Source organism: Seriola lalandi, unplaced genomic scaffold (genome assembly GCF_002814215.2).
Source record: "Seriola lalandi dorsalis isolate HSWRI2012SDOR001 ecotype SW California unplaced genomic scaffold, Sedor1 jcf7180002052092, whole genome shotgun sequence".
In the NCBI taxonomy this organism is placed as follows: domain Eukaryota; kingdom Metazoa; phylum Chordata; class Actinopteri; order Carangiformes; family Carangidae; genus Seriola; species Seriola lalandi.
The window spans coordinates 260117-270662 of record NW_019522645.1 but is presented as its reverse complement, the minus strand read 5'-3'; the positions used below and the strand labels follow the sequence as shown (position 1 = coordinate 270662).

Sequence of the window (10546 nt, the reverse complement as noted above, 5' to 3'; positions counted from 1 at the left end):
ACATTAAATCACACACTTACTAAATACAGAGGAAGGGGTCTTCTTCCTCCTTGTAGTTTTACAAGGAAAACAATTCAACTTGATGTTGGCGACCTTTGATTTCCTGGTCTATTGTTCCTGATAGTGTATTCACGATATCTACAAATTACAAATCACGAATAGTAGCATTCCAAACAGAAGTCTTACAGTATGTTAATTTTTGCATTCTAGGTGCTAAAACAGCATGCTATTAATACATGGGCAATACCTCTTCTGTAAGGAATAGAGTTGGATGTGACGTGACTTGTATTGCAGGAGCTCAAACCACGTGTGCAGAATTAGGGCCAAGTTCTTTTGTCAGAGTGGTGCTTCACTGTAACATCTATGATCTTTGATTGAGGCCTTTTATGCCCAGTGTACCAACTGTGTATTTGCACAGTTGACAAGTCAATTACATGCTTTCAACAGGCATAACTAGTGAATAGTGGGAAAAAAGTTGAATTAACAGACACAAAGACATTACTTGTAATCCTTTAATTCTCTTTACTTCAAAGCTTTTCAGTTTACAATGCCAAGATTACTTATTGTAACGATGCTTTGTTAAATTCAGAAGCAGAAGAAGACACCTTTTCAGAGGACACTCCCTAAACAGAGGAACTCACAATAAATCACAGAGCCATAATGTTATTACAACAGAGCACACACCAAGATAAAAAAGTATTTTTGAGGTAGCCACACATCTGACTGGACAGTATCAGTAACATATCTTTGAACTGACCTGGTGAGCATTTTAAGGCCTTTTCATAACACATATCAACAACAGCAAGGCACAGGAGAGAGTCAGGGTGAGAGGTCACCTCATATGTAAACTTGAGGCTTTCACATTTGTGAGCAGACATTTTTTGGGGCAACTCCTCCATGACCCTTTCACTTCTCTGCACTCATAAAGCCACACAGTAAAATATCAGCACCTGCAAACTCAGATCTAAAACCTGTCCGTCATTTCAATAATTCCATAAGAGTTTTAAACCACATAGCCAAAATACAAGGCTTAGATAAACCATAGGTCTGACAAGAAGTTCAGTCCTGTTCAGTAACCATGATACTGAATAGCAAATTAAAATGACACACTGCTAAAAATAATGACAATATACTCAAACTCACTGGCAGCAACTTGCACAACTCAGGTGTGAAAAACATGCATTTTAACTAAAGATTCAAGGACTACTGCTGCAAAGCCAAGCACAGCATTTAGTTAGTTTCTTACAACTAGCTATGACAGCTTAAAACTATATCCTTGTTTCTCACAGGAAGGTAGTTTTGTTGGGGATAAACAGGGCGCTGAAGCAGAATGTAGACCATTCAATGCTAAAATTCCTACTGAAACTGAAGCTGTGTTAGGTGGTGTGGCCAGTCTTGTCAAATCATCGACCACGGAAATGCTGGTATACACAGTGAAACAGACAAACCAATAAAAAAAATTTAAAAAAAAGAAAAGCTATTGAACAGAACATATACACCCGGGAGTGGCACCGTCACAGTGAAGGAATATGCTGCAGTTTGTTTTGTAGGTCAGAACAAACCAAAGCTCAGGAAAATAAAGCATAAGACACCTATAAAGCATACCTCACATGCATATTGATAATTAATGGGGAGAAAGGGTAAAAGTAGATGTGTATATCTGGAAAGCTACATATTTCAAGTTAAAGTGACTGAAATTTTTTTTTTTAAAATGCAAGCATTCACATTGCCTGAAAAAATGTTGTCCAAATTCCAGATTATGAATAATACACAAACAAACCAAAAAAGTGCTACAGAAATTAAAGTCCAGGCCCAACTCTGACTGAATTGAGAGTCCAACTTCATCAAATCAAATCCTCAGGTAAAATAAGCAGCTACATCTGATTCAATGAAGGGAGCTACAGAAAGCTTTAATCAAGTAATACCAATTAGGGCTGCACAATTTTAGAAAAAAGAAAAACATAGATTTTCAAATTTGGTCTTGCAATGTAGCAAACTGTAAAACCCAAGTCCTGATCACAGGTTTTCTACACACTTTAAGATAAAAATCAGTTCCATAAAAGAGTTAATGCTCTGACAGGCATCTTTACACACCGATGACCCAATTCAATGAAAAGGATTTCACTACCCAGAAACCAAGAGCAGTGATGTCAGTTGTGTAACTTGTTTGTTCAGTTGTATACAATTTTTTTTTTTGGTAAGCCATTTGAAATGCAGCTCACTCAGTTAAATTCAATTTATAGTAATAACTGCATTGCTCAATATTTTCTCAAATAATTGTGCAGCCATAATAGAATTTTGACAAACCCACAACATGAATTTCCTAAATCGACAGACTTGAGATCTGTGAAATAACATTGCACAACCTGGGGCCAGATCTCAGTGAGGTGAATTTGGGATTTTTCTGTCAGAATTGGGCCGAGAAAATGGGGGAAAATGAGCTGGAACCAACCCGTTCCCTGATTTAAATAACCTTTGTAAAAGAAGGCAAATTTACAACTTCTTATAAAGAAAAAGGACTCATGAAACAATTCAACATCAAACGTGAGACAGCACAGTTAGGCTTTAGAGCACCTGGAAAAAATATCTGAAGGAAACTGAAATTAGCAAACACAGTTTACAACTAAACATTTCTACTTAAACCACAATGTATCATGTACATTAACCATTTATAGACATTTAGGTGAAAACACCTGTTGACTGAAACATCTTGTGATAGAGTGGAATTCAAAATTTGAAACTCAAAATTTGAGGATGAAGCATTACAAAAGTCAAATAATGTCAAGTACATTTAATAATTTTCCCAAATGTGACTTCTATAACCATTTCAATAACCCTAACCCTATAAGGTGCAATAATAGGAGTCACCTTTGGGGTTTTCTGGTTGTAATATCTGCCACAGACCTTCTGGATCTTTATTTTAACTGTATATCATAAAATATGAGCAGCATTTTGTTACTTTCTTAGTGAACCTATAGTAATTCCCATATTTTAAACTCCAAAGTCAGAATGTTTTGTGTTCCTTGTAAGTCAGAGAAAAGCTTACGTTACATTGTGACCAAGGGTTGACCAAGGGAGAAGCAAACAATGAAAACTTCCTATATGTTGAAGTTTTTAGGTAGTACAAGAAAAGATAACAATTAAAAAAAGAAAGAAGTTTGGCTACTTGTGGTTAAGTGCAATTTCTCATGTGTGGTGAGAGCTGGAGAGGCTGGTTGGCATCTGGAGGTCACTTAGTGGAAGTGTTGCTGGCAGTGTATCTTCTCCTCAGCCTGGTCCAGAAGCTCCAGCATCTCTTGGACAATGGCCTTCAGCGCACGACCCAGGTCTTCCCCGCTGTAAGGCTTTCCGATTGGAGGCACATGGATGAAGGCAGAGCGACCATGGCTCAGGTACAGAGATGTGTAGTAGGTGAAATCACAGAGATATCTGTGAGGGAAGAGAGCAGGGCATTGAAATGGAAGATCAAATAAAAGCTATTTACTGATCACATACTGGAAGTGCTCATGTATTTATTAATGCATGTGGAAGGATTCACCAATACATCAATTATGTTATTCTCCACTTTGTCCAATGTGCACATACATTTATTTATAAGGTTCCACATTTGTGCCAGACAAATGAGTATTGTGCTGACAAACATACCATATAAAAATCATTATAACTATATAATCACTACTTATGGTATCACTGTAAGTCAGGGTTTCCCATACAGAGATTTTACTTGGGCGGGCCTCCCAGGTATATTAAAGGCCATCCAACTCTGCCAACTCATTTTTGGCATTTTATTTGTATGTTTTTTAATCCGTCAGAACGACGCCATCCACAATCGATTAACAATTCTCTACTCGCTGTACCTCTTCGTTCTGCTAACACACAAAGACAAACAAGAGAGAAAGAGGGAAAGAGGGAAAGAGGGAGACGCATGGTATTACGGCATTACACCAGGCATTGGAGCTCTTCTTTAAAAAACCTAGAAATACTCTGCACAGTAATGCAATGTTTGTCACTGAGGAATATTAAATAAATGCAAATGTTGTGTTAACGTTCACATGTATTGGTTGTCGGTCACACCAAGTCATGACGTGAACCTACATATATAGGTTATAATGTTCAGTTTTTGTTGAAACTGTTTCAGAGAGGTGTTGATTCAAGATCATTTTGGAGGTTGTAGGTTGTGGCGCTGTTGAACTGTATTGCACTATAATAATGCAATACAGTTCAATACAGGGAATTATGCAGAAACACATCTCTGTGATGCAATACAGTTCAGCAACATCTTAAACTACAACCTCCAAAATAATCATGAAGTTGAATCAACACCTCTTTGTATTAGTTCTAGCTCTGTGTTCATTACAACGTGGCAGCTGAGGGTATGTTTGAGGAATTGTGTAAAAAGTTTTGCCATTACACAGTTTATCCACCAGAGGGCACTGCTTGTTTTTGTAACTAAAATTTCCCACTCACAATTCTACATTTAAAGGATTCTTAACAAAAATGTTTGTTTATTGACTGTTTGTTAAAAACACATACAAAACACATAATTATCAGATTTTTCATAAAATATTTATATATTTAAGTATTGTCTCAAAAACGTGCCCCAGGCTTCATTAATACATATACAATTGTTTAAGGGTAACATAATTTGACTGATATGACAAGGTCATTATTATTACAAAATAGTGCTTTAATTTGAAATTTCTGCATTGTAGTAGTCCCCCATGACGAAATACAGGCTGTGTTATGATCCTTAATGAAAGGTAAAAAATGGTTATATGATATTTTATAAGATGCAGTACCTACACTGTAAATAAGTATCACTTTCTATTATTTAATTTCATTGTAATTTGCTACAGTACATCCTGCTTTTACTCCTTTTATTACTTCATAATGCAGAGAGTAAATATTGTGTACGGCTGACTTGTGTGTTTAACAAAGTCATTTTAAACACATGAAACAGCCTCTATTCCATAACAGCTGAAGCATGAGGTCCACAGGCGAAAGGCAAAGGCTACATACAAAAGGCTGATTCAAACTGAAAAAATGAAATTACCTTCCGGCGTCTTTGGAGACAGACACAGTTACTCCTAGCCCCGAGGCGGTCACTCTCTTGCAGACTGATTCCATGTCAATAACTGAGTCGATACAGTCCGGGCCTCCCACAATGCAGCACTGTGAATCGGGACAGAAGCTGCTGTTGTCCAGACCTTTATAGCCGTGATTTCTGCCACACTTTTCCAACGTGACAGTAGTGGCCATACCTGAAACTCCAACATGAACTACCAACTGGCAAACAAAGGAAACAATAAGCACAAAACAGAGTTACTAAAATATTACAGTCCCATAGCACAAATAAATCACAGTATATCTTTGGCTGCTCTTTCTGATCTCTCTGTTTCCACTCCTTAGATGTAGCTCAGTTACACCTAAGGTGTTCATGGGTCCAAAAAGGAATCTGTGGCTATTTTAACTGAACCAGAAATGGCCCAATTTATTAGACACAAAACTCATCTGAGCACAAGGTGAAATTCAAGTGCAAAATGTATTCAGCTCATAGAGAACTTTGTGTCAAAGCCACATTCAAGCCACTAATTTGTTGCATAATTTGATAATTATATGTAATTTAATTAAATGCAGCACGTGTTTCTTGTATTTCTTATTATCAGATTGTTCTCAGGGCCTGTTAGATCCAATTAGCACTTACATTTGCCTTTACACAGACCTGAGATATGTGGCACTAAAACCTGACCTGGGACAAAAGCAAACACAAGTTGATGTATTTTACCTAGACACAGAAGAGTAGAACAATGTGAGCAGGGTACACCATGTTGTCTTCTTACCAGTGGATGATACTGCTTCCATAACGAAGGAACCAAACTCTGGACTGTCTGGTACTCTACAGGAACCTCATACACATGCAAGTCCACTTCACTGCCCAGTCCAAGCTTCTTCAGTTCCTGACAGGATGAAGAAAAACATAACAGCTAAAATGTTTTCCTCAGTTTAAGACTTTTGTGGTTTCATGGATTTTGACAAAATTCAAATTTACTTATTGCACATCTTGTCATTGGAGACTGCAGTTATTCATGACATAGAGAATTTCTTGCCATGAGATGTGGTTGAAAGATTGAGAAATGAGTTGGACACTGTGATGAATTTCATTTGCAGTTTCTGAGGACAAAAATAAACCTTCAAGCTCAAAATTTCTTGGATTTTTTTGCAAAGAGTCTAACAGTGATTAAAACAGAGACATGGTATTAATGGAAACTACATTCTGTGTTAGCACACGTGGAATGTCTATTGGTATGTGTGACAAAATCATCCCAACCCAATTGTCCACTTACTAACTTTTTTGAGCTTTAAATAGCTACTTACAGACTTCATCAACAACACTGACCATGAAAAAAATGAGTAGGACATTTGAGTTTTGATTATATAAAGGTAAATAACCTTTACAAATGGCACTGTAGTCATTTGTTTGTAGATTAGCAACACCAGCCTTTACTCATTGCCCTATTTGCCTGTTCTCATATTTACTGCCCATCGACAGCAATCTTACCACAAAAATGTTTTTACCGTTGGCTGTTATATTTTATAATTTAAAAAGAAAACAATGCTTTGATTGTGACATAACACAAATCCAATAAGACTGTACACATCCACATATAATAACCATTTAGAATTATTTAGATGATAATGATCTACGGCCAGTGTTTCTGTAAAATGCTATTAAACTGAAATTTATGGAAAATTTTTAAAGAATGAGGAGGTGAATGTAATTTTTTGCTTTTTCTTAGAGGATGAGACAGATGTCTTTGTTTCGTCATTGTTTTTGCACCAAAAGAGAACTGTCTTCACATATAAAACCCGTATGAGAAAAGCAAGAAATAAAAGATGCAATCATACATATTACAAATAAGACGAATCTGTGACAGATTCACAGCCAATTGACCAACACCTCCCCCAGTCTCCCTGCAGGACAAATAGGCCTGGACACTGACCCCCACTTGTATTGAAAAGACGCTTGTCTGACCACGTCTGTGACCCCGCCACAGAGCGGCCTTTTGTTTGCCTTTAATATCCTTATCAAGTCCGTCTAGACACCCTGACAACCACCATCATCCCCCACATGCAGTTTCCCCAACAGGACACAGGGAGCCTCTGAGACACACTGCTGCACGGTGTGAAGCCGGCCGGCAACTATCAGAGCATCATGTAACCACCATACAAACAGGTTCAAATCTTGCTAACAACATGACAGGCATTAGGAACTTCGAGATTTTTTTTTCATTATGTAGATATAACATTTTGGAGAAGGTTAGAAGGATTTGTTTCCCTAAGTGTGTAATTCACAATGTCTAATGTGAATTACAAACCTATTGCAAATTCAGCATTTAAGCGCAATTCATGCATATGTGCATTATAACAGCAATAGAGGGTTAAAACATACCTGTACTGCTACCCAGCTGGGGTTGACCGTGTGCTCTCCAAATGGTCCAAAACCTAAAAAACATGTCAGTTATTTCAGTTGTTGTACTAATACTATGCTGTGCTGAGGCCTATGTGTCTGATAATGAACCATTGGAATCTGTTTGGTTTTTACACAGAAGGAGAAATATACTGGAGAGACCAGTGATTTAAAGAGACTCTTATTTTCACAAACAGAAATAAAATACAGTTGTGAAATATGATACAAGCATTAATTTTATTCCTAATGGGGATAGTTACTCCATTGTTGATATTAGCTGAATAAAAGCTCTTGAGATTCTTCTGCATAACATTTGCTGTTTAAATTTATAAATTCGGGAGTTATCAAACTAACATTACCACTCCATTTAACTTTCAAAAAAAATTGCAGGAGCCTTTGGATATTCACTTAGGCTTGTTTATATAGGGATCTATAACTGGTCCCCCTCCACCACACTTCCTAGGGTCAACGGGGTCCCTGGGGGTTGGGTGGAGGGGGGATCTGTCTGTCTGACAGGCTGCTGAAAAGGAGCAGAGAGAGGGGCCAGCAGCTGCCAGCCGGCCAGCTATTGTGAAGGTGCTGTTCCCAGGCAATCTACACATCTTCGATCAGCTGGGACTGCGAGCTTCTGCACCTCTTTGTGTCTGAAAACACCAAATCACCGTCTCTGCTACTTCTGTTTAGATTAAATGTTAAAAACTGTAGTATGTGCACTTTGGCTAGAAGGGAATTGCACTGAGTCTTGTTTTCAGAAAAACAACCCGTGTAAAATATTTATATTCACTGACATATTAATATCACTGTAATTATTACATAGGATTTTCTTGTTTAATGAATAGTGATTCCAATTTTTGATTTTGATTCTAAAATCAAACATGCAAAACAGCTTCTAAAGAAACATTGGTAGGATGTAGCTTTAAAAAAAATTGTGGGCCCAAATTTGCATATTGTAGTACAAAGTTATGTGATTAAATAGGAAATAAAATGGATGAGTGTCTTTTAAGAAATCAATACAGTAAAATATCAACACTGGAACAAAATGATTGATCGGTTATTGGTTATTATATTATTTACTTTTAACCACTTTTATCCAGCTCTGTAACAACACCATGTGTGGAGGGAGGCCTGGTGGTGAGTTTTAGTCCAACTGTTTCCCAGTGGATGAAACTCACAATACAAAGAAATGAAATAGAAAAAAAACGTATGCACCTATCCTTTATTAGAAAGGTTATTAAATGTCTTAATTAGACTGGCAGGTAACATCAACCATTTCCAGTTTTACAGATGAAGGCACATTACCTTTTCTACTTTGTTAATTATTACTCTGTCTTTTATGGGCATGATTCCAGGAGTATATATTAAATAGACACTTAGGCTATTAATATTAGTTTTGATATTGATAAGCTAATGTGTGAGATAACTTCATCTCATTATCTCATTTCTTATAATTAACTTACTCAGAAATCAATTTCATTATTTATCCATTAAGAAAAATGTATTTATGTGTAAAGACAATACAAAATCAACTCACTCCCGGTGAATAATGTTAGATATTAAATTCTGCAAAAAATGTTTACCTCTCTCATATTACATGGTTTATTGCAAGAGAAGACATACAAAACAGTAGCCAGTAGCCTCTACTTATGTAAGAAAAAGCCTAATAAAACAACGTTTTATTTTTAAATCTGTAAACAAAACGCTTCTTTTAACTGTCTGCTAACTGCAGCCGAGTGAAGCAGTAACAGCCTGACGCCATTAACGTTAGAGCAACTGTCATTTCCACAACTTTTCCTCCACTTCACCCGCTGCCGACGGACCACAAACGACAACAATGGCAGCTGAGAAAACAAACAAACCTGTGACGACCACAGTCCGTTTACTGTTGTCCATCTCCCGTCGTGTTGCAGAGGATCCGTATCTTTGTTTCTTGGTCTTTATTTAGAACCACGGACGTATCGACACTCAGCACTCGCCACAGCTGACGGCTCCTTCTGCTACAAGCCAAACCGCCGGTCCTTCTCAGAAGGCTGCGTGAGACGTAACGCGATGACGCCAGCAATTACACGCTTCTTTCGTCGACAACATTTTCGATAGATAGATAGGATACATCCATGAGATTAGAAAGAAAGAAAGAAAGAAAGAAAGAAAGAAAGAAAGAAAGAAAGAAAGAAAGAAAGAAAGAAAGAAAGAAAGAAAGAAAGAAAGAAGGAAAGAATGGACTGGGTGACATGTTTCTATATTACGTTAAATGTGGGCACGGTAATTTACCCATATACAACATCCAACTGGCTTAAATATTCATTCAAAAAATGTGTATTGATCCTTATCTGAAAATAGTCCCAGATAAATGTACTATAGATGTAGGGAAGACCGGGGATGGTTGTAACACTTTTTGACTCAGCTCCTATAACTTGCAGAATGTTTGCGGTAGGGTACTCAGATTTTGATACAAAGTACCCTCATTTGTCTACTACAAATAGCAATGTTTTTAACTTCTCCAACTATATCACAGAATTCATTATTTGATGTCAAATGCAAGGAGTGCCATTGTTACAACTTACCCCACTACCAGGGTATGTTGTAACACAACCTGGGGTAAATTGTAACAGCAAGATTGAAGAACTAAAAACTGAGACTACACCACAAAATATGCATCTATATAAGTTTATTGTGCATGTGCCAACACTAAAGCATCTTCCTGTGCTTCACTAAGAACAAAAATAACTCATCACTGATGGCTAAATGAAGAACAGTGTCAGTGTTAACATTAAAAGAGCTTTTTTAAAGAACATATCCTGATAATACCTACGAATGATACACATACAAATGGAAACCTTCAGCAGGAGGTCAGAAGTAGCTCATAATCCATGTAAAATTACAGGAAGACGTTTGACAATTAGTAAAACAAACATGCATACTGTGTCTGTCTTAAATGATAAAACATGAACTTGAGTGTGTGTATCTGTGTGTGTTATCCATTTAATCAGAGTGATCAGAGTCACAGTGGTGACAGATGTATGTGGGTTTTCCAGGGGTGCAGTTTTCGTGGGCCCAGAACTTGCAATTTACACATCTGAT

The 10546-nt window shown here is 37.2% G+C and overlaps 1 protein-coding gene across 1 annotated transcript; it reads right to left on the bottom strand.

Moving 5' to 3' along the window:
- Positions 1 to 498: 498 nt before the first annotated feature.
- On the bottom strand, positions 499 to 9487 carry LOC111649945 (pyroglutamyl-peptidase 1). The gene is made up of 5 exons (XM_023399648.2): positions 9325 to 9487; positions 7451 to 7503; positions 5841 to 5957; positions 5054 to 5286; positions 499 to 3429 (listed from the first exon to the last, which is right to left on the bottom strand). The coding sequence occupies exons 1-5, from the start codon at positions 9356 to 9358 to the stop codon at positions 3234 to 3236; spliced, it is 633 nt and encodes a 210-aa protein (XP_023255416.1). The 5' UTR covers positions 9359 to 9487; the 3' UTR covers positions 499 to 3233.
- Positions 9488 to 10546: the final 1059 nt, after the last annotated feature.

Excerpts from the sequence above, each read along its gene's own strand:
- LOC111649945 (XM_023399648.2), bottom strand. The coding sequence starts at position 9,358 with ATGGACAACAGTAAACGGACTGTGGTCGTCACAG. Across the intron at positions 5,958-7,450 it reads CCAGCTGGGTAGCAGTACAG|GAACTGAAGAAGCTTGGACT; the intron begins GTATGTTTTAAC and ends TCATCCTGTCAG. Across the intron at positions 3,430-5,053 it reads GTCTCCAAAGACGCCGGAAG|ATATCTCTGTGATTTCACCT; the intron begins GTAATTTCATTT and ends CTTCCCTCACAG.